This window comes from Musa acuminata, chromosome BXJ1-2 (genome assembly GCF_036884655.1).
Source record: "Musa acuminata AAA Group cultivar baxijiao chromosome BXJ1-2, Cavendish_Baxijiao_AAA, whole genome shotgun sequence".
Lineage (NCBI taxonomy): Eukaryota > Viridiplantae > Streptophyta > Magnoliopsida > Zingiberales > Musaceae > Musa > Musa acuminata.
In genome coordinates, this window is record NC_088328.1 from 29,306,399 (window position 1) to 29,328,980 (window position 22,582).

Sequence of the window (22,582 nt, forward strand, 5' to 3'; positions counted from 1 at the left end):
TCAAAAGGACAAAGAACAGAGAAGACACAAATGAGACATCCTACTAACTCAACTGAATAAACTGTCTTAATGTATTAGATACCATCTTCAACTACTCAATGTTGACTCCAAAAAATACAACTCCTACATATGGGGGGAGAGAGAGAGAGAGTTGCTGGAGGAAAAAATCAAGTTGATTGTGTCATAGACAGAATACAATTAACTCAGTGTGAGAGTTGAAGTGTTTTAGGTAACAATCATATGCTTAGTATTCTCATGCAAATTCTGATATCTTGTAGCTAAGTGGAAGTATGACCATAGCAACCAAAGCCACAAAGAGCAGCTTCTTTCCACACCCACTTTGTTGTCATATAGGCAGTCAGCTGCTTCCATATTTAACAAAAAAATAGATGAATAATGTCATATATTTGTGGAGATTACAGATGGGATAATGTTGAAAACATGATTTGTCTACATTTAAACATATTTGACAATGTGAGCCTAAGAGATATTTCCATACCACAAAAAGGCAAGAACATGGTCAATGTTCAGACTAATGAGATCTTTATGCTTTTAATGCTAGTCAAATCATGTTTTCTCTATCATGTATTCATTTAGTGATTAAATAGGTTTTTCTCTCACACAATTAGTTCATGAACCATGGAATTGCAACTTTGCATGAGTATGTAGAACATGTGACCAGTAGCTACACAAGCATCTACTAAGAGACACAAAGAAACCACACAGCAACTCACTATCACCAGTACATGTCCCAGAGGACCAACATGCCATCATGTTCCCTAGACTAAGTTGGGACCTTGTCCTTTCCTCACTATCAGTCAATTCAATTTAAGTTGGCCATTATTAATATCAATCAGACAGAGTGAGAGATTCTTCAAGGCATGTGTGTGGATGGCTGATACACTGATATGCCACTCCCACCACACCTTACAAGGAGTTGGACAGTCAATTCCATCCTTTTATGATGTAAGATGATGGAATTGGTCCAATTCTCCTTCTTGTGATCATTACCCACTTAACAAGAATCAACCACACCCCAATGGAAAGGACATGCTAACAAATCAAAACCATGTAGCTTCCTCATAAGTGTCATAATCTTGGGAGTCAGCTGGAGAGCATCCATCAAGCAAAGTGCATCTCCTGCAGAAACATTATATATGATTGTTTGAATCTATAATGCAAATACAGATGAATCTTTCAAAGATTATAACTCATTCAGATCAAAATTGATCAAACCTGACTCCATAATAATCTTTACAAGAAAGCATAAGTACATGAAATAATTGATGTCTTTTGCTACTGATATCTGTCAGGACTCAAAAGCTCAAAAAATTATTTATGTGGTTGTTGTCAATGCAAAATCTAAAAGAAATAAATATAAATAGTCTTATCTTTATATAAGAACTTATTTTTTAGACTTAAACTTTGATCTTCCAAATCTAATTTTAATATCTCTCTCTCTCTCTCTTTTTTTTTTTTTTTTGTATAAGGTAAGTGACGAAGGTGATCGAATTCAAGATTTTACGAGTTAAGTTAGCTAACGAATTAGGTTTCCTCGTCAGTGATGTGCCGTCAAGCTGTGCTTACCATTAATAAGCTCTAAAAAACCCATGGGAAGGTGGAAGACTCCATAACCTGCAAGATTGCATCATCTCCAAGAATCTTCCCTCTCGTTTCATGCCCAGGTTTTGTTGCAGGTTTGTGTCAAATACCTACAGGGAGAGCGTCACGGATTCAATAATCACTTGCCCGGAAGCTTCGCATGAGACAGTTTTCTCATGCCATCTTTGTTCTCGTCTTCCTCCTTCCTACTCTACCGTAGCTTTCCTTCTTCTCCTCGTCTCCGTTCCTTTTCTTCTCATACTTCCTCTACTCCCTCTTCCATATCGGGTGAAGACTTCCATATTATTACGTAATATCAACCTAAAATTCCATACTTTTTATGTCAATCCTTTTATATTTTCCATCAAAGCTGGTCAAGAAACGTCTAATATGATTAATTAGCGCAGAGAGAGAGAGAGAGATGTTGGAATTATGTATATGATATCGCGTAAACCATCTTTCTTTTTCCGCGCGTGTGATTCGAGGCCATATCAGATCGTCGGGGCGGCTGAGATGAATCTAAAATATACTACAAAGCTAAACGGCAATGGAGGAAAAGGGTGCGACGGTGCCTTGGTTGGTACATATATACAACCTGTACTTAATTCTTCCCACCCCCCAACGGGGGCAGACAGGAGAGGAAACAGAGCGCGAGACTGCCGCTCTCTGAGCTGTGGTGTCTCTTGTTCTCTTTCTCCTTCCATGGACCACCACCGCCCAGCACCCAATCCCAATCCCAACTCCGCCAAGCGCCACTCCGAGGTCCTCCTCGGAAGGTACGAGCTGGGCCGCCTCCTCGGCCGCGGCACCTTCGCTAAGGTCTACCTGGCGCGCTCCCTCTCAGACGGTGGCGCCGTGGCCGTCAAGGTCCTCGACAAGCCCGAGCTGGTCGACTCCGGGTTGTCCCGCAGCTTCCTCACCGAGGTGGCCGCCATGCGCCGCCTCTCCCACCCCAACATCCTCAAGCTCTACGAGGTCATGGCCACCCGGTCCAAGATCTACCTCATCGTGGAGCACGCCCCCGGCGGTGACCTGCTCGCCCGCGTCGCCCGCCGAGGCCGCCTCCCCGAGTCCGTCGCCCGCCGCTACTTCCAGCAGCTCGTCTCCGCCCTGCACTACTGCCACGCCCGCGGCGTCGCCCACCGCGACGTCAAGCCCCAGAACCTCCTCCTCGACCGCGACGGCAACCTCAAGGTGTCCGACTTCGGCCTGGCCGCGCTGCCCGAGCAGCTCCGCGACGGTCGCCTCCACACCGCCTGTGGCACCCCGGCGTACACCGCCCCTGAGGTTATCCGCCGGAAGGGCTACGACGGCGCCAAGGCCGACGCCTGGTCCTGCGGCGTCATCCTCTTCGTCCTCCTCGCTGGCTCCCTGCCCTTCGACGACGCCAACCTCGTCCTCATGTACCGGAAGATCCACAAGCGCGAGTATGAGCTGCCGCCGTGGGTCTCCCCGTCGGCGCGTCGGCTGCTGCTCCGGCTGCTGGACCCCAACCCCGAGACCAGGATCACCATCGGCGCATTGATGGAGCACCCGTGGCTGAAGCGGTCCTTGAGCCTGGACTCGCAGCTCAGTAGCATGGCGCACCTTCCTCCGACCACAAGAAACGATCTCACTCCCATCCTGAACGCGTTCGAGCTCATATCCCTGTCGTCGGGTTTGAACCTCTCGGGGCTGTTCGACGACGGCGATAAGAAGAAGAAGAAGAAGGAGAAGAGGTTCACTTCGACGCAGTCCGTCGAGAAGATCATGGAGAGGATCGACGCGACCGGAGAGAAACTGGGCTACATGGTGGAGACAAGAAAGGGATCAGCAGTGGCGAGGTGGGGGTCGATCTTGTCGGTCGAGGTATTGGAGGTGGCCTCGCCGCTTCTGCTAGTGGAGCTAAAACTCGAAGACAGCGGCGATAGTGGCAGCAGCGAAGGTGAAGACTTTTGCTGGGAGGAGTTGAAGGCAGAGCTGGGAGACATAGTGTTTGCATGGTATGACGGTGGGGGGGATTCATGAGCCTCCTCAGCTTGTCTGTAATAATAATCTTCTTCTTCGTAAGTTCCAGGATCCATGGAGGAGGAGACCCTTGAAACAGTGGTCTCTGTTCTCTGTTTCCTTTCTTCACGGTGTCATCTGCTGGTGTGTTGCTCGCTGTGTGTGTGGTTTGGGTATCTCTTCCGTCATCAGATTCTGGTCTGATGTTGAGGGGATGGAGGATGCAGATCAGGTTAAGCACTCGTCCAAGCTTAGCATTCAGAAAAGCCTTAACGCAAATAGGCAGACCGAAGGGAAGTGGTTGGGCACCCTCACTACATTTCTTGTGCTTGATGTTGTGAGATTGTACAGATGCTGCTGTAACTCTGTTCTTGTTAGATTCTGAGCACTTGCCCCATTCCAGATATGTCCGTCCCGGTTCAAGGGAAGACTGCAGAGCGAGTGTACGGGAGACTTGTTGGAATTGGCTTCCCGATGACTAAGGATGGCAATTTGTTCTACCTTGTGGAGATCTAAAATCTACCACGAAGCTCTCAACTCATGTAACATCTTCTTGGTCTATTTCCAGGAAAGGGATTCAAATCTTTCGGAGACGATGGGGACTGGAAACTGCTCAAGGTGGATGTACCGCAGCCATTATTGAGCATGTAGGCGAAAGTGACCATGCACGCACTGGACCAGCCACAAACTCCTCTTCCATGTAAAGCTCTCAGGACTTCACAGTCAACACAAACGTATCAGACACATGCTTGGGTGGACTGCTCGCATGAACCTGTGGTCCTCAACAAAGGCAGTGACGAGTCATGGACAGAAGAATGCGTCGATTTCAGGCAACGCTCACCGGCAAGCGAAGCGTTGAACCGATGCAGGCCGCTGAATTTTGTGGTGCCTGCCGGCTTCTGCTTGCGATCGAGAGACGTCCGGGGATCCCCTGAGTGGTATCCGATGCTGCCTACTCTTCTCCTCTCCATTCTTGGGGTGGAGTCGGAGAAGGGGTATTCTTATTTTGCAGATGCGTATTAGGACCTGTAATTATTTTTGAATTATCAAGGAAAATAAATTACTTCAAGAAACGTATGACAAAAGAATTGAAGGAAATACAATCTTCCCAGAGTTTATCATTGAAATTTATGTCAAAAAGGTATGCAAGAGGTTTTATGGCTTCAATTCTAGGCTTTGAAATCTCAAAGAAATAAACTTCTTAGGATGCCACCACTGTTCTTGAATCTGCAAAAAGGGCTGAAATAAAATTCACTACAGGTAGGACAAAGAAACAGTGTTGTAAAACTTAAGTAGAGATATATAGATTTCAAAAAGGAAAATATAAAATAAGGGCGAGCAACTTCAACACAAAAATGTGAAAACCATGTCTTCTCAAAGACTTGCACATATTGTTTTACTGCTCCATGCAGATAGCCTCCTTTTAGATCAAGCTGCTAGTGGCAGTGAGCAACATGGATCATCAAAACTCTATAAAATTTATTGTGTGATAAGATTTAAAGGCAATAATTGAACTAGTTCTGTTTTACATATCAATCAAATCTAGTATTGTTGATGCCCAAGGCTTTTCTGTTAACATGCAGAACAAGCACAGGTACCTCTATGAAGATTGGCAATTTGCTTTCGGAGTATCGAGGGTATTGATGATAAACATCATCATGATAAAATTACAGAAATTCTTTTCAAAATATGGATGTGCTACGTACATCCATAAGAAACTAATCCATGCGATGCAAGTAATTTCATGCCATATGCACAAACGAAAATAATATCAAACAGGCATCAGAAACCAGACCTTGATGAAAGTCTAGAAATTTAGGTTAATACTTTTGTAGCTATTACTATTTGAGTAATGTAAAAGAGTTAAAAGTAGAGCTGCTCTGGATAAGAAAGTATTTGAATAAACATTGTCAAACATAACAACCAAGGAATCTCTTTGTGATCTTGAGCTAGGCTTAAATCATATCATCTGTATCTGTCTGCTTTGTGCTTTGTTTCATTTTGTACATTTTGTATCATCCATACGGTTATAATTATCTCAAAGCAATATTCTGTAGAGCTCTTGCTATATCATTCTTTAAAAAAGGAAATAGAGATCAACAAAAGCATGGAAAGCATGAAATGTAATTTGGAAACAGGACAGAAGGTTGTCACCACTCAGGGCGTCACGCTTTCGACGCTTCGCCGATGCCCCCTCGGGGGGTGGAGGCGAATGCGGAGGATTGCCCCCCGTGCCCAAATGTGCGGTTGGCCGAAGAGCAGGCCATCGGTGGTTGTCGAACACGACGCGTGGTGGATGCCTTGGGTTGCTAGAGTGATTAAGCCAAAGGCCAATTCATGCATTTTATCTTACCGTCACGAAGTCGATTCACAAAGACCATTTTCATCTGAAAAATGTTTTCCACCCAGTCTTCTGCTCATCATAATTTTATGCTCTCACTTGCAGAATAAAACCTTATCTATTTTCCTCCCAAATGAAACTCAAAACAATCATTTATAATCCACAGTGAGTTTCTTGCAGACATAATTTTCCACCCAGAAGAAACAGATTTAATAATCAGATGATGAGAAGCAAGCACTGTAGTGGTAACAGAGTGCATCATTGTTGAAGATTATGCGGTGTCCACAAGGTCATGACCGTAGAAGGACTAATATGCAAGATTATATGGTGCGCACAAGGTCTTCACTGTAGAAGACTAACATGCCGTGACATATCTTCTGACTCGTTCAAAGATAGTCTTTTCCTATTCGAGCTCTTTTACTATACCCCAATGCTAAGTCTCATGTACCAAATATTAAGACCCGGGCCTAATGAGCCGATTAGATCACTAACTTCGTTTGACCTAAGTCACTAATCAAAATATTTAAGTTAAAATTGATGGTAGTATACTCATCAGGCCCTTATAAATCAATCTTAGTCTTACATGCTTATGATATAGGACTAATACATATAGATTATTGTAAGATTAGACACCACGTAATCGTTAAGCAGTCACGGCTCTGACATATGCATAAATTCCAAAAAGCGCATTGCAATCTCCAAATATCTGAACCTCTTCGATGGATCCTAACAAATTAGCAGCCAGAAACAAAGATCAACCGATTACTGAAAAATGATGAGAACTAAATGAGATGTAGAAGAACAATGGCTCGTTCAGACTATCCATGTCAAACACAGCATTCATAGAAAATCACAAACAAGGTCCATACATAACCACTGAAAAGGAAATGAACAAGAGACATAATACAAAGATTGGCTCACCTTCAAACTCGACCTTTCTTCAATGAAGATTCTTTCCCACGGTACACAAGTTCAATAGTTTATTTTCTCTAGTTAAGCATTTACAAGGATTTCTACTACACTATCAGATCAGACAATATGAATCAAGAACTTGACTTGAAGAAAAAAAAAGTGCTAAGAGATCTCGATACCAGAAAGGTGAAGATGCAGGGCATAGTCAATATGATCCAATTTAGCAATAAGATCATGCATTCTCCGATGAATCCGTCACAACCTTGCATCAATAAATGCTTCCTGGGAATTTCATCTCAGCATAATAGAGGACAAATCCGTCTCCGATGGGGAGTGAGTAGGATCACGCCCGGCCATAAGCCTCCCCCATTGAGGATCCGGCAAACGAAAGCAAGCCTTCATCAGCCGCCTCCTGTTCATCGAGAAATTGGTCATCCGTGATGCGGAATGCCGCGTGAAGCCCGATGAGCACAGCAGCAATGATAAGCGAGACCAGTACATTCAATCCGACATGGGTGAACACCAGAGCAACCACGGTGATCAGGGAGAGAGCAGCCAGCACGAGGCGGTCGTCGAGGGTGCGGCCGACGAGCACGACCGGCTCGTCGCGGAAGAAGTAGAGGAAGAACCAGGCGAGGAAGACGGCGAGGAAGACGATCATCGATATGGGGTGCCAGAGGAGGCTGCAGAAGAGGACGACGAGGGCGGCGAGGGCGTAGTTGACGCGGAAGTAGGCGAGGTTGCGGCGGACGCGGGCCATGGCGTCGCGGTAACCGTAGGGACGGGAGAAGGCGGAGGGGTCAGCCAGCTCGCGCCACGGCCGCCGGGTGGCCACCAGGGCCCTACCGCGCTCCTTGGCGCGGGAGAACATCTCGACGGTGCGGGAGGCGGGTGCTCCGGGGGCCCGCGCGGGCGCTGCGGTGGGAATGGCACCGTACCCCGCCACAGAACGAGAAGCGGAGGACATCGATCGCGGGGGCGTGGTGGATGATCTCGATGGCGGAGTGGGAGGAGGAAACCCTAACGCTAGATCTGAAATGGAGGACCTGTTTGAACAGCGAAACCGTTTGCTGTAATGACTGATGGAATGGGAAAGTTGTGATCTTGCGGATGCCTTTTTATAGTTGCCAAGACATTTAAATATTTACTATTATAACGCATTAATAATAAACTTAGAGATTCTTGACCTCCATGCAACATTAAATAATAATATATATATATCATATAATATAGTATAATATCGCAACAAAGACAGCGGCTTTGACTTTATTTCCCAAAATAACACCCTATTTTTATTTTCTTTTCCTTCAAACTTTTTAAACTTTTCAATTTATTTGATTCTGATTTTTGACTTCGAAAAATCAGAATCGATGAAAGCGAAATCGACAATTCAAAAAAAAAAAAAAAGGTCTATGCAGATAAATTAAGGTTCTTATTTTTTATCAAACTATTTTCACATTAAGTTCCTTTTTATATAAAAATTATGATATCTCAACTTAATCTTATATTAAAAACTAATAAAAATATAAATTGATTTATAAGGATTGGATGAGTATATTACTATGACTTGAGTTTAGATTTTTTTTTATTTTTTTTTAAATAACAAAATTAATAGGTTCATCCATTCCAACCTGCTGTGTCTTCCCCGTCACACCATCCCATGCCGCGGACGTCGTGGGAAGACCACCACCACCCCGGCCCCCACCACCACCGCCACCGCCATCAGTTTCCCACGAATCCAGCCATGGTCGGTTCATCCATCCACGCGCCCCCCATCCATCCCCCCTTCTCCTCCCTTCTTACCCTGGTGGAATCGACTTCCTCGGAAATCTTATCTGCTCTTTTGATCAAGATCTCGTGCAATCTGCTTAAGCGAGCACCTATTTCCGGTGCCTTCGAGCTCAATTCGATCGTCAAAATCTGGTAACCATTTTTTCTCGGTTAAGTTTCTGGCCATCTGCTTCTTTATTTTATGTTGTGTGTGACCATTTTTTGTGATCCATCTTGTGGGAAAGCCAGAGAAAACTCGATCAAAATCCAATCTTTGGTTAAATTTCCTAGGATATACTTAGGTATCTCCGGTGGGTATAATCTCTCATGATGGAAATTTGGGATTTTTAGGGTGATTCAAGGTGTGGTTTCTCGAAATGGAGCGAGTGCAAGAAGCTAACAAGGCTGCTGTAGGGAGCTGCTACAGGGTCCTCAGCTTGCTCTCTCAGTCCCAAGATCAAGATCAATCAAGAAAGCTGGCGGCGCAGACAGGGGAAGCTGTTGCTGCATTCAAGAGAGTTGTGTCATTGCTCAGTGATAGTGCGAGGGAGGCAAGATTTAGGACTATGAACAAAGTCAAGTCTCCTTCCGATCATAAGATTGTCCCTTCTCTCACAAATTCTCAGCTACTCCCAAGAGATGCCTTACATGATAACGATCGCAATCCCAACAACCTACTCCAACTCTCTCAAAGGAGCTTCCTTGAGAACCAAAAAGCCGGACAGGATCCATCATCAGCTCACCGCCGATTCCTACCGCAGCAGCAGCAGAACAATCAAACGTATCGGCTTCAGCAGCAAATGAACATTCAGGCTGACATGTTGAGGAGGAGCAGTAATGGCATAAGTATCAAGTTTGACAACTCTGATTGCACTCCATCTGCATCTACAAGTATGAATGGAAAAATCACCAGCTTGGAAGGAAAAGTGTTCCATCTGATCGAGGGGCATGCATCATCCAACCCGGTTAACCCACATCCTCCTCCCAAGAAGACCAGTATAGTTAAAGGGGAGGACAACAATGGGAAATGTCCAAACAATGGCAGGTGCCACTGCTCAAGAAAAAGGTTAGGCTATGCAAGTTTTGTTTGTGTATTGCTGCAAACTTTGCTGTCAATTCCTATACATTGCTTCTTTTACAGGAAGCTGAGGATCAAGAGATCCATAAAGGTGCCTGCTGTCAGTGAAAAGCTTGCAGATATCCCTCCTGATGATTACTCATGGAGGAAGTATGGTCAAAAGCCCATCAAGGGTTCTCCTCATCCTAGGTGCATATTACCATTTCTCTTGTGCTTAGGATGTTAGTAACTCAAGTTTCTGTGCTCCTCGCTACCGTAGAAAAAAAATTTTATCTCATGAATTGAATAGCATTTTTATCTTGACATCAATAATGTTGTTAGAGTCATTTTAATTTTTGTTGTATAAATGCCTTTTAACTTGAGTTTCATATTTGCCATTTATATGCTTGTTTAGATGCAAGTCTTGGTTTCAGTTAAAGCACTCTAGTTTAGATGGTAGAGAGTACTACTGATTTATGTTAGCTGGTATATCTCATTTCTATCTAATTGTGATTCAACTCCTACCATTCATCCAAACTTGTCATTAAAGATCTAATACAACTAATAACTGAGTTCAGAATTCAACATCTCATGAATATTGTACCTTCTAAATTCATGATTAATACTCAATTCCTTTATTTTTTGCATCAATCATTAAACCAACTAAGAAAGAGGTGATAAATCCCAAATGCAGGGGGTATTACAAGTGCAGCAGCATTAGAGGCTGCCCTGCAAAGAAGCATGTGGAGAGGTGCTTGGAAGACCCCTCCATGCTTATTGTCACCTACGAAGGCGAGCACAACCACACCAAGCTTCACACCCAATCTGCCCAAACATAGATACTAATCTCCTCCTCACAGCCAGTGCAGCCTACTGCTGCTTCTTGTACATATCAACAGTCAGCAGTTTTTGATGGGTGATCAATCATTATCTTCGATTCACCTTTTGGGATGAAAGAGAAGGTGGGCATGCTACACATCTGCAAGCCTTTTGATGACTGGAGCACTTTTTCTCACCGTAAAGACAGATTAACTTGTGAAGACAACATGTTCTACCAATGTTTGGTGTCATATAAGCAGAGTACTGTGGTTGTTAATGCTCACAAGTGTTTGTAAGAATGAGATGCCTTGGCAGTCATGGAACTTCCATGGAGCCTGCAAGGAGTCGCTTCAAGGACGCAATGTGCTGGGTCCAGTGCAGCTACTAATATGCTACAGAAAAGAAACAGACACTTTGTTGATGCAACAAGCTAAACTTCTACGAAATAATTGATGATATTATTTATTATGTGGGGGTGGGTGTGGGTGCATTGAACAAGAACATGTTTTTAGCTGATCCAGGATTATTGACTCTCGAGTGTTGCTTGTTCATGGCTGTGCCATTACAATCCACTGGTGTTCTCTGGATTCATAATGAGCCATTGCAGTATTGCATGATAACTTCTGAATGGGTTGAAACTGAGGCCTCTTACTAGCAACACAACCTCTGAGATAGGATCCTCAACTTCATGGAATAAAAGATGTGATATTGCTTATTTGCTTTAAACTCATAGTTCCTTACAAAGCACCAAATGTTAATCATGGGACCCAAACTTCACCTTGGTGAGCTGTCTGCAGTCCCAAAACTGATGATTTCAATTCTACCAGATTTAAAATCAAAACAGAACCAGTTCCAGATGGTTCCAATTTCGATTCAAGAACGGCCGATTTGATTTTTGCTTCCCACTTCGAATTCAAACTGCCTATTTTAATTTTTATTTTTTTTCAAAATACCCCTTCAGTTAGTCATTTATTAAGGACCAGATTCATCATTTGGAGAGAAATTTATTTAGATTTTTTTTTTGACTAGTTCAAAACTGAATTGGAACCATCGATTCGGATTCCAAATTTCAGGAACCAGAACTGAACCGTCAAAATCTGGTTTCAGTTTGGTTTGAAACCGTCAAACAATTGATCCAGTTTGGTTCCAATTCTTGTTCGATTTGTCTCCGGTTCAGTCTTGGTTCAAATCGGACCGTGATCAGGTCTAGCCATGTACTCTCAAGACTTTGATTTTTTTTTAGTTCAGAATATGTGTTACCAAAAAAAATTACTATACATCTCATAAAATATCAATTGGTAATGACTAAACATGGATATGTTGACTACCACACTTTCAGATCACTTAGCTAAATAGAACATACATTTCATAGTACTTTAAGAACTCTGGAAACTTAAAAAAGAGAGAGTTCTAAGTTGATCTTACGATGTCTCCATTTATATTGCTTTACTTGGATGTCTTCCTTTCAGATTTCCTTGAAGCATCTCATAGGAAATGTTTTTATGATGTAGCTAAGCTTCGCACCTGAAAAGAAAAAAAATGGAGAAAGTGAATCATATAGTAATTGCACTGTTTGTTGAAATTAATAACAATTTGTGAGTCTGATTAACACCATCAGGCTGCTATTGGCACCGTGATTGAAACCTTGAAGCATCTTCTTAGAATCCAAGCTCCTCTCTTTCTTTAAGTTTCTCACTGAGTTGCTCTATTGATGGCATTTTGCCATCAGCTTCTAAAGTAGCAGATAACCAGGCCTTCAATTCTTCCTGCAGATACCAAGGTTTATCAGAAAACAAGACTGACAATTGATGTTAAAAAATCCACAACCTAACAACACCAATATTTGGTGATTTGTGCCCAGATTAAGCCATGTCATTGCTCAATATGAAATCGATGAAATCTGAGAGAGTAGTGACAAAGTTATTCTCAGGATGATCTTAAGTCATTGTCCATATCACAAGATTCGATACAATGAATCATAGAGAAAAATAGCATATGGATATAACCTTGTTTTGTGTTTGTTTATTGACCACAGTCAACTGATGCTGTTGAATAAATGGTAGCATATGCAAAAAAACCTGTTGATATAGACCATGGTATGCAGTACCGAATGGTACCGCTCGGTACGGGCGGTACGTACCGGTCCGATAACATACCGGTATGTGGACCGTCCGGTACCGCTACAGTGCTACAGTATTACACCGTTGCAATGCTATAGTGCTACAGTAATGAAGAAAATATATAAAATTGTTCGGTACACCAGGGTGTACCGCTCGGTATGCCCTAGTGTACTGCTCGGTACGCCGGTACCATACCATACCGAGCTAACCTCGAAACACCAGTACGATACGATATTGCATACATTGATATAGACCATGTTCCATTTAGTGACATGCGACCTTCATGTTGACGACTAGATTAATAAAGTGCACAACATACTGGACTCCACATCTTCCATGGCATGGTATGCAGTACCGAATGGTACCGCTCGATACGGGCGGTACGTACCAGTCCGACGGCATATCGGTACGCAGACCGCCCGGTACCGCTATAGTGCTACAGTATTACACTGTAGCAATGCTATATTGCTACAGTAATGAAGAAAATATATAAAATTATTCGGTACACCAGGATGTACTGCTCGGTATGCCAGTACTGTAGCGTACCGAGCCAACCTCGAAACATCGGTATGGTACGGTATTGCATACCTTGTTCCACGGTGTTTGTCAAATGCTAAGACCCACTAGAAAAATTGCTCATGAAGTGGCTGGCTTGTGAATTGAATTATGGGCTGATTTCTTGGTTAAGGGATCATCACGTAAAAGAATTAGTACCTAACATACTTATAAACTTTGAATATCTTGACATATGATGAGACTAATAGGTTTGCTAAGGTTTGTCTTTCATGTGCAGTGTGAAACATCCAAATTGTGATGATCCTCTTCCACCATCACCTCCTCATCCTGTTCTTCGTTCTCTGCAGCCTCCTATCAAAATTTCTCCTCCTTCCCTGGACAGATATGTTCCCATAGACCAATATTGATATTGGACTGAGACCTGAAACTTTGTGACTGATAAGGGACAATTTGGTCGGCCGACCATTGGTTCTCATACTCCTCAACCAATGTGGGACTAAATTGTCTTATCAGTGCTCCCTCTGATAGGGGAGCCAAGGGCTCATAACCGAGTTGCTTTTCAGCACTATGCCACTCGTATCGTTCATGATCCTTATCATTTAGCACCAGATATCGATACAAATGAAGTCCTAACACAGTCGATAAGTAGTTACTCTAATATCATATTTTTCACAATGTCTGCATAGGCCAAGTTCAAAAAGTATTCAGAAGGTGCTATGTGTGAGTTGGTAGCAATTTGCACACATCACAAGCTTAAGCCCACATTTGGTGTGGGACTATCTTAAGGTATCAACATTGTGCTTAGAGGAACCGTTAATAAACACACACAAAAAAAGGTTTTAATAAGTAATTCTCATCACCAACATACAAACAATGATAGGTTGCATAAGGCAGGGTTAGAGGGCCAGCGTAACTGTTCATTTACAATAAAAAATCAACTAGAAATTTCTGCTATGAATTGATTAGGGAAGCAAGATATATGAGCTACTTCAATTAAGTTGAGTAACAGTATGCATTGTTGACCTCAGTTGATCCAAACAGCAAAAGGATGTTAAAGTTTCTAAAGGTAGGGTCCTGAACATGCCAAAAAAGAACACGATGCAAAATTGTGCCAAATCAACAATAAATTCATGGTAGAAGGAATAATGCAAGAAACAAGAGCCATCTGTACATGAATCTAGTTGGACGACAAGGAGGATTAAATAAGCAATAATTCAACTACCAAAACATGAGATTGCATTTGTTACCTCAACATAATCATGGTTCGACACAAAACAACATTCCACCGAACATTCTAGATGTCCTATGCTCACAGAAAGGCAGTTTTTACGACCAGCACCTGTAAAATTAAAATAAAATGTGAAATAAATACAAATACAAGTTGAAATTTTCAGCTATCAAGAATCTTGATCAAACTCTCTCATCTAATTATGTTATTTGCAATTTATCTTATTCCAGTCACTTTGAACAGTTCTTTTCCTGGAGATATGGAATAGGCAGGAAGAATCTTACTAATTATGCGAGCCACCTGGTACCCAGTTCCCCCTAGTCCTTTCTCCCACTTCCCAAGTCTTAGGCGTATGAAGAAACCCTCCAGGCTATAACTGAGATTTGCTGATTTCATCCATCTAATAAGATGCAAAAAACAATTAGATAGTGAACTAATATGTAAGTCAATCCATTTGCATCAAAATCCTCCAAGGACAACAGGGTTCTAAAAGGATACAATAACTTGCTACACGACGGCATATTCTAGTAATTCCTAGATGCACAGGTTCTGTTGTTCATTACAGTTGTCAGAAAACCATACCCAGATTCATTGGCTTATTTGCAACTAAGATCCTCCAAACTGCATGTCATATAGGCATCAAGCAGAAACCTACTCCAGCAAGGCAGCATCACATTTGCATTCTAATTTCCACAGACAATTATTAATCTTCCTTTTTTGTATATCACAAGTTCACTACCATTAAGTAGTGTGAAGTTCCTGAACAAATGCTCTTTAATGCAAAACCTTCATTCTTGCAGGAATAGGCACCAGAACAGATTCTTGGTAATGGTATCATAAGACCATATCACATACACTATTCCAGATTAAGAACACATATGGCCCTGAGAAAAGCTCAGACACAACACCATTTGATATAAGATCTAATTAGGAATTATAATATATCCTGTTGATCCGCATAAAGGCTGACCTGATCCAATCCGATTTCAACTCACATATTAGGGGAGTGGGACCACATAAACAAAGGAAGCACTGCCTCTCTTCAGTAATGCCTCTCTCTCTCCCACTGTCTCCCTTTTTCCCTCTCCATCTACCTCAACCTTAAGTCTCTCTCTCTCTCTCTCTCTCTCTCTGCTGATGTTGCTTCCTCACTCCTCCCTGTTGCCAACCTCCTTGGCACTAGTCAACTGGACTGGATCAGACAACAGATTGGAGATCAAGAATTCAGATATGATGACCAACTCAATCCTGATGGGACCTGGATCCCGAAGAAAGGTTCATCTTATGTCCTTCATCTCAAAAAGAGCTAGGGAATAAAAGGAGAAAAATAAAAAATTATGTCAGCATCAGAGGTCTCTCTCATTGTCCAACCCTCAAACAGGTTATTGCTCAGATGATACAAAATTATGGTACTTCCAAAATTGAAGTAAAACCATCAGCGGCTAATATTATATATTACATGCTTCATGTTAGCCACATGGTTTCATGTCCGTCTTTTCATGATAACAGGACATTAATTGATTTTATTAACATAATCGTTGTTAAGTGTTGAGATGTGCATGAGTTGAATCGACATTAATTGATTTTATTAACATGCCCGTCTTTTCACAAATGTTGAATCGACTTGAAAACATTATGAACTCGTGAAACAATCGAGGATTAAAATGAAGTCTCCATCATGAAAAGAAAAAATGGTCTAGATATGCAATTTTTACTACATATTTGTACTAAGCTTGAAGACATGGAATAAGTGTAGGAAACTATGGATTTCTATTAAGCCATGGATTATAGTTAAAGTTGGCCACTACCTAGCAATCGAAGGGCAAAGTTGGTTACTAGAGGCACCAATGGGTTATAGTTAGTGTTTTTCTCAGTGGAGCTCACTAAAGTGATGGATGGTTGATTGGATGATCTTGCTTTAATGTCAATATGTTATCATAAATTCCATGAGAAAAAAGCTTGACATACTTAAAAGAGAGCCTAAGATCATATTATTAGAAGCTTGACATTCACTAATTGAAAATCATCAAATAGGGGGTCTTCGAAGGATCCAGAGTATCATAGACAAAACTATAAACAGAGTGTTCGATGTAATGCTTGTGTATGTCCGTGTTTTTCAGTTTTGTTCATGTCATGTGCTATCCAGGTGGCACGTGGCTAGATGGGCATTTGGGGTAGTGTCTAGGGTTGGTTCGTTGTCTTGTTCTACAGCAATATCATGTGGGCACTTGTGGGGACTTTTGGCCACAGCAGAGCACCTTATACATTTTGTCGTGCAACCGTTCAGAGCTTACAAGTTTATGTTTATAATTTGCATTGTCTATTAAATGTTTGTTGAAATGATTACTTGTGGAATCCCGAGTTAAATGTTTTCTCTAACTCATCTTCTCTTTTGCAAGTCCTAAATGGACTTTAAGATATTTCAGGGAGGCTGACCATTGCAGACGGACACGCAAAGGTGTCGTACCATTTAGGCAAAACCAGTTAAGTCCATGACAAGAGGATGAATAATGGCTAGATCATGGATGATTCACTACAAAAACATTTTCATGTATTTTTTCTCTTTAAATTTTATTTAATGTCTTTATTTTATAATTGTATTTGTTTGATAATACATATTATCTTACCTAGATTTTTGCTCGTTAGCTCAATCATTCAATGTACCAAGTTGTGCTTGATAGTTACGTTTCATGTGGCTAAACAATTTACTGAAACCTGCTCATACTTCACTATGATTCTATCATCTCAACCTCTAAAAAATAATATAATTGCTCTCTGATTCATTTCCACAACAACTTAAAGGTATGACCCAAGTCAAAAAAAACTTAAGGTTATGATATATTGATCATAAAGACCATTTCGCTATAAAATGTCAATCGACCTCAACAGAAGTCTCACTTGATGTTCCTTGTTCCATTTGTGCACCTCAAACATGGGTTCATTTGGCTCCAAATAATTATAATACCATATTCTCTCTTTTGATATGTCCTATGTACATTAAACTAGTTTCACAGTTTAGTAACAATAGGCATAATATCCAAGCTAGCATATGTAGTCCGTTCTAATATGTTTTCTAGCAAACCATACATTCATCTCAACTACATCTTATGACCTTCAAATCTCAAGTGACCTATTTCATATCACCACAGTGAATAATTTCTGGGGTATAGCAGAGATAAGCGAGTGAAGATGGAAAAGAGAAATCGTTATTGTTCTCTACGCGAGTATCAAGTTACCCAACCTAGTCAACAGATTCAACTCATCAAGTTACACCCACGGAACATGCATAAGAGAACTAGACAAACAAGTATGACAGCATGATGCAGATTTTTGTTGATTGTGCAGCTTCAAATAATTTTTCGATCAAGTGTGAAGACTAGGAGCAAGGAATTCTTTTAGTTTTTTATTATTAGAGTATGTTTAAGAACTGTTTTCATGATCTAACTTGAATCAGACAGCTAACCAGATCAATTATTATTAGAGTATGTTTAAGAACTGTTTTCATGATCTAGCTTGAATCAGACAGCTGATCAGATCAATTATTATTAGAGTCTGTTTAAGAACTGTTTTCATGATCTAATTTGAATTAGACAGCTAATCAGATCAATAGTTGTGATTCTGTTACTCAAAGAGGGGACCGTTTAAGCCATAATTGCCATGATTAAGCATAATGTCATTAAATATGTGCTTAAAAACTTAAATGGTGTGACAGTTTGATCTCAGATGTGACAACTCATGGCTTGGTGCTTCATAATTAAATGCAATAAAAACCACTTGTTCCATTTAATAAGCTTTAGCATAAAAAATTGTCCTTTTGAACTTGTTAACATATGTGGTTTTGTTTGGTTCTTTTCAATGAAAATGTCTGACCTGTTAAGACTCTAATCAATCTCTTTATGGTTTCATTTTCTACATGGATATTTGATGCATCAAAAAGCTAATACAACTGACATGGACAGTATGTCCACACAATTGTTACCCAACCAAAGTTCGTTTGGATTTTGCAATCTACTGTTGGGTTGCATGAATTAATATGAATTGATATTACAGATTCAACAGTTGAATGCAAAACAAGTAGAAGTTTTTAATGAATTTTCCCCTGCTTTAAGAATATTCATGCAAGAAGATTATTTCTCAACGGAATTTAAAAAACACCAGAGAAAGTGTTCATAAATCAATAGTGTCACCTTATTACATCAGTGCGAGATAATCGAAGCCTCCTTATTGCTTTGAAAATTCCATTTTGTTCATTAGAGACATCTGTAGCAATGCTCTTATAGAATGGTGTAATTTGATTTTTCCTTGACTTGTTCTCTGAGGAACATGAAGCCTGTTGATCCATGTTCACCATATCCTCTGCCCGATAGCCCTTAAAAACTTTTGCAGTAGGGAACAAAACTCTGTCTGCACAAATGCTTCTATAATTAACAGTTTGAGCATCCATTCTTGAATCTTCTCTTTCTGGTAATTTACTTTTGTTAGCATGTTGCTTATTTTTGTCTCCAGACCACAAATTTACTCGGCTATCATGCTTTCCTTCTCTCACAATACAACTTTCATGTGCAACACTGAAAGAACTATTGCTGGTATTTTTTGTTTCCAAGGAAGCATGGGGGCATGAAATTGCCCAGTGATTAACCTGAAAGCACCGAATGCACAACCGGGAAGACATATGTTTGCCATCATACGAATCCAAAATGTCCTTTACATCCTGGAGGTCAAAATCTGCTAGCTCTGAACATTCTCTTAAGCTGTGACCATTTTTTCCACAAAATAAACAGGTTATGGGAGTACAAGACAAGTTACGGTTATGTGAAACTTTTGATGGATTCATGTCAAATCTTTTTGCAGAGCAAGAAGCCGCCATATCTGTGTTCTTAAAATTTTTAGATGGTATAATCGAGCTTACTCTAGGGTTTAGCATTTGATTGTCTAGCCTCTTTAAACCACAGGAAAAAGTAGGATTGACAGCATGCTTGCTTACTTCTCTAGCAGACTCCCTTTGATTTTTTAAGTAAGAGGAGACGCACTTATCAGGAAACTTTTCCTCCTTGTCGAAAGCACCATGATCATTTATGCTCAAATTGCATTTTTCTGATCTTAAAAGTGGTGAAGACTCTTTCCGCAGAAACCGAGTAATCCATAAGTTCTCAAGGTAATTGCTTTTCTCCCTGCACATCATACTTACTGGGCTCTTTGGATGAGAACTAAGCTTTCCATTTCCTTTCTCCTGAGCACATATTAAACCTTTCCTAGCTGAGGAACTTGAAGTGTTCATGCTATTGAAAGCACATGTCTGCCCCCTGTTTTTCTCAAACTCTTCATGGATTTGAGAGTTGGAGGAAGATACATTGATCATTATTGGGGGTGCATTTTCAACATGATAACTGGCCTGATTGTGCCTCTCATTCAAAGAAGAAACTTGACTGTGTGATTTGCCACTACCTCCACCACAGACAACACAAAGACCACTGGCAGACAATGGTTTGTTAGTTAAATGTTCTTTTAAGTCATTATATGTTTGCTTGCCTCTTGCAGGATCCATTAAGTTGAACTGCAAAAAGTTACCAAAAGCATGATTGGCATAATGTTTATAATGTTCCCCCATGGCTTTTACATCTTTGGAAGTACCGCCTTCTCTTTGATGATCATCACTTGTGGTATCTGGGGCTATCATATTTGGACAGTACAGCGCCTGGAAGAAAGTATTAAAACCCGGAGTTTTGCACATAACTCCCCCAATCTTCTCATGTGATATTCTAAGCGAACCAAAGCTTTCTTTCATGCTATGATAGGATTGTGGAAGAAGTGCCAAGGAAGTCCTGGTCTGATCGTATCTTGAGAAACTGCTCGTTATGGTTGATATCCAATTAATAAAGGAGCTATCATTTCTGATGAGAGATCCTGGGCAAGAGTGTTCATTGCCGTCTCTCTTAATTCTTTTACATCCTTCGGTGGTCTTAGAATCAAAACTGAATGCTCGTTTCCCTTTTGAAATTAATCTCTGACCGTTACTGCTTTCAACACTCTCATTGCTATCCTCTTTCTCTTTCATACTGCTATCATAATCTTCATCATCAAAGAGGATTTTTTCCTTACCTTTCTCCAATTTTCCAGGATTAACATCTGACTTAGACCTAAATTTATTAGTCTCATTTTTCATTTTAATATTTTGTTTTTCATCTTTACTTGCCTCTTGAAAAAGTGATGCTACAACCAAACCATCCTTGCTCTGACACCCTACACTTTTAGATTGTCTACCATAGGAATGTTGACTACCATGAAGCTGGAAGCAAACTAGATTGTCAGTTTTCCTGATATCATCTTCTTGGGTGTCACGGAAAACTAAATCAGGATGTTTGCATTCTGACGATTCTGATGATCTGTTACTTGATATTGACTTTCCACTTCTTGTTGACACTGAGTCATGAGAATCTGATACTCCTACCAAGCCAGATTTTTGAAATTTTGGTATATCAAGAAGCACATTCGAGGTTCCAGCAGTAATTCCAAAGCCAGCTTCAGTTTCTGCTAGATCAGGCCTGGGACCTTTTGGACAAGATGGTATAGAATCAGACTCACACTAGTATCTGGACATTCACAATGATGACGTTTATATTTCAGAGAGAAAATTTGATAAACATTGTGTTAGAACTACCTGGAGAGAAATTTTCATTCTGCAGATTATCTGCATCTGTGGCAGGACAAATGACATGCAAACACTCATTGCTCCGAGGGGAGCATGGATCCTCACCATTTTTAACCGACTGACTAATATTTATATCTGCATCATTCATACCTTTCTCTGGCTTCTTGTCTCCACAAGATCCTGCCAATAAAAAAATATTTCATAACTAGCAAAGTTTTCAAATTCCTATAGAGAAAAAATGTTAAGGAAGTCAAAGTTTAAAACCTCATGAAAACAAAAGTACATATGATCCTTACGAGAATCTTGCTCATGTAAACTTGACAGAGAGATAGGTTGCGGATCAACTGATCCCTTATGCGAGCCCAAGAAAGCAATTCCATCAGCATTATGATTTGACTGTACTGTGCTCAATTCTCCTGCAATCTGATCTCTGCTAGAGCTACTCTCCCCACGATTTGTACACAGTGAAGTAGAAATTCTCATGTTGAATGATTCTGCTTTCCACAAAAAGGAGGCTTTCTTTTCAGCTTTACTGGAGTCAGTGTACTTAAGACTTAAACCTTCTTGCGGAGTCCAAATTAACTCAGAGAGTGGAGAATTGGTGATAAGTACTATCTCTGCCATTGAAGCTGCATTTGCACCTGCACCTGAGTCTTTGTTTATAATGCTTTCGATACATGGTTCAGCCGAATCCAAACCGCCTTTTATGTCCGCCATGGTTTCCTCAGTCCATTCTGGATCAGCTGAAGCACAGACACTTAAAATCAGATTTCTCTGAAAACAAAAATAGAGATACAGGGCATGAATCTACTGTCCCCATCAAGTTTCTTTTATATTTTCCATTACATCAAATGACATACATGACGCTCACATAAACAATGCACTAACCAACTCGGATGTCTCAACAGAGGCTCCAATCAAGGCTTTAAATCTTGGTCCGATATTGATCTTGGCAAATAACTGGACCACTACAGTCAAATTATACAGGACGGATCATATACTGACCTTGAACAATATACTGCCTAGTATTACTAAAAATAAATAAAGAAATCACACCCTAAAGTTGGGCCAACCTAAATCACACCCATCAAATATGAAACCCAACACAAATCAACGCAATCTTCTTCGAACCTTGCGATGATTAATATCGTAGCAGCATCATACATATAAAGTTACATATAAAGTGCAGTAATGAAGAAAGACGAAGGAAAAGAGAAATTTCCATACTACTGGTGCTGCTGCTTCATATCCTGATTTGGCCGTGACGAAAGAGCAGATCTTGGTTGGGGTTTCTAATAACAGAAAGGACAGGAAGGATTGATATTAAAGTGGGAAACATAGAAAACGCAATCTAACAAAAAGAATGGAAAGAGACGATGAGAGGAGAGGAGAGAAGTCAGATTTTTGTGGGTGTGGTGGATTCTCCACTGTGAGTCTCCGTTCATGGTGGCAGATATCGGTGTGGCTAATACAATATTATTGGTTTATAGTACCGCCTACTTCTGGAGGACCGGGTTCTGCCACGCGGACGGAGAAGGGCCACTCGTTCTCCTTCGCTGGGGGCATCTTCTTCTTCCCGCTT

General features: G+C 40.9%; 4 protein-coding genes across 11 annotated transcripts; 2 read left to right on the forward strand and 2 right to left on the reverse strand.

The window, feature by feature from the left end:
* Positions 1-2,150: 2,150 nt before the first annotated feature.
* Positions 2,151-7,944, reverse strand: LOC135608227 (PRA1 family protein F2-like). The gene is made up of 2 exons (XM_065100871.1): positions 7,021-7,944; positions 2,151-4,614 (listed from the first exon to the last, which is right to left on the reverse strand). The coding sequence occupies exon 1, from the start codon at positions 7,806-7,808 to the stop codon at positions 7,185-7,187; it is 624 nt and encodes a 207-aa protein (XP_064956943.1). The 5' UTR covers positions 7,809-7,944; the 3' UTR covers positions 2,151-4,614; positions 7,021-7,184.
* Positions 2,305-3,713, forward strand: LOC135608223 (CBL-interacting protein kinase 4-like). Its single transcript, XM_065100863.1, has one exon. The coding sequence runs from the start codon at positions 2,305-2,307 to the stop codon at positions 3,607-3,609; it is 1,305 nt and encodes a 434-aa protein (XP_064956935.1). The 3' UTR covers positions 3,610-3,713.
* A 590-nt stretch (positions 7,945-8,534) lies between the features above and the next one.
* On the forward strand, positions 8,535-10,955 carry LOC135584027 (probable WRKY transcription factor 21). Of its 2 annotated transcripts, XM_009390199.3 has the most exons (4): positions 8,542-8,764; positions 8,963-9,677; positions 9,753-9,878; positions 10,363-10,955. In XM_009390199.3, the coding sequence occupies exons 2-4, from the start codon at positions 8,989-8,991 to the stop codon at positions 10,505-10,507; spliced, it is 960 nt and encodes a 319-aa protein (XP_009388474.2). In that variant the 5' UTR covers positions 8,542-8,764; positions 8,963-8,988; the 3' UTR covers positions 10,508-10,955. The 2 variants fall into 2 exon arrangements, with proteins under 2 accessions (XP_064956995.1, XP_009388474.2); XM_065100923.1 differs by having other exon boundaries at positions 8,535-8,764; positions 8,963-9,878.
* LOC135608229 (uncharacterized) lies at positions 9,169-22,462 on the reverse strand. 7 transcript variants are annotated; one of them, XR_010485458.1, is made up of 9 exons: positions 22,228-22,461; positions 21,297-21,743; positions 21,010-21,180; positions 18,539-20,900; positions 14,636-14,751; positions 14,371-14,462; positions 12,132-12,253; positions 11,913-12,011; positions 9,169-10,879 (listed from the first exon to the last, which is right to left on the reverse strand). XR_010485458.1 is itself a non-coding variant. In XM_065100899.1 (9 exons), exons 3-8 carry the CDS (start codon positions 21,715-21,717, stop codon positions 12,146-12,148), a joined length of 3,270 nt encoding a protein of 1,089 aa, XP_064956971.1. In that variant the 5' UTR covers positions 21,718-21,743; positions 21,889-21,968; positions 22,228-22,461; the 3' UTR covers positions 11,742-12,011; positions 12,100-12,145. The 7 variants fall into 7 exon arrangements, 3 of the variants coding, with proteins under 3 accessions (XP_064956971.1, XP_064956977.1, XP_064956955.1); XR_010485457.1 differs by having other exon boundaries at positions 9,169-9,496; positions 12,100-12,253; XR_010485456.1 differs by having other exon boundaries at positions 12,100-12,253.
* Positions 22,463-22,582: the final 120 nt, after the last annotated feature.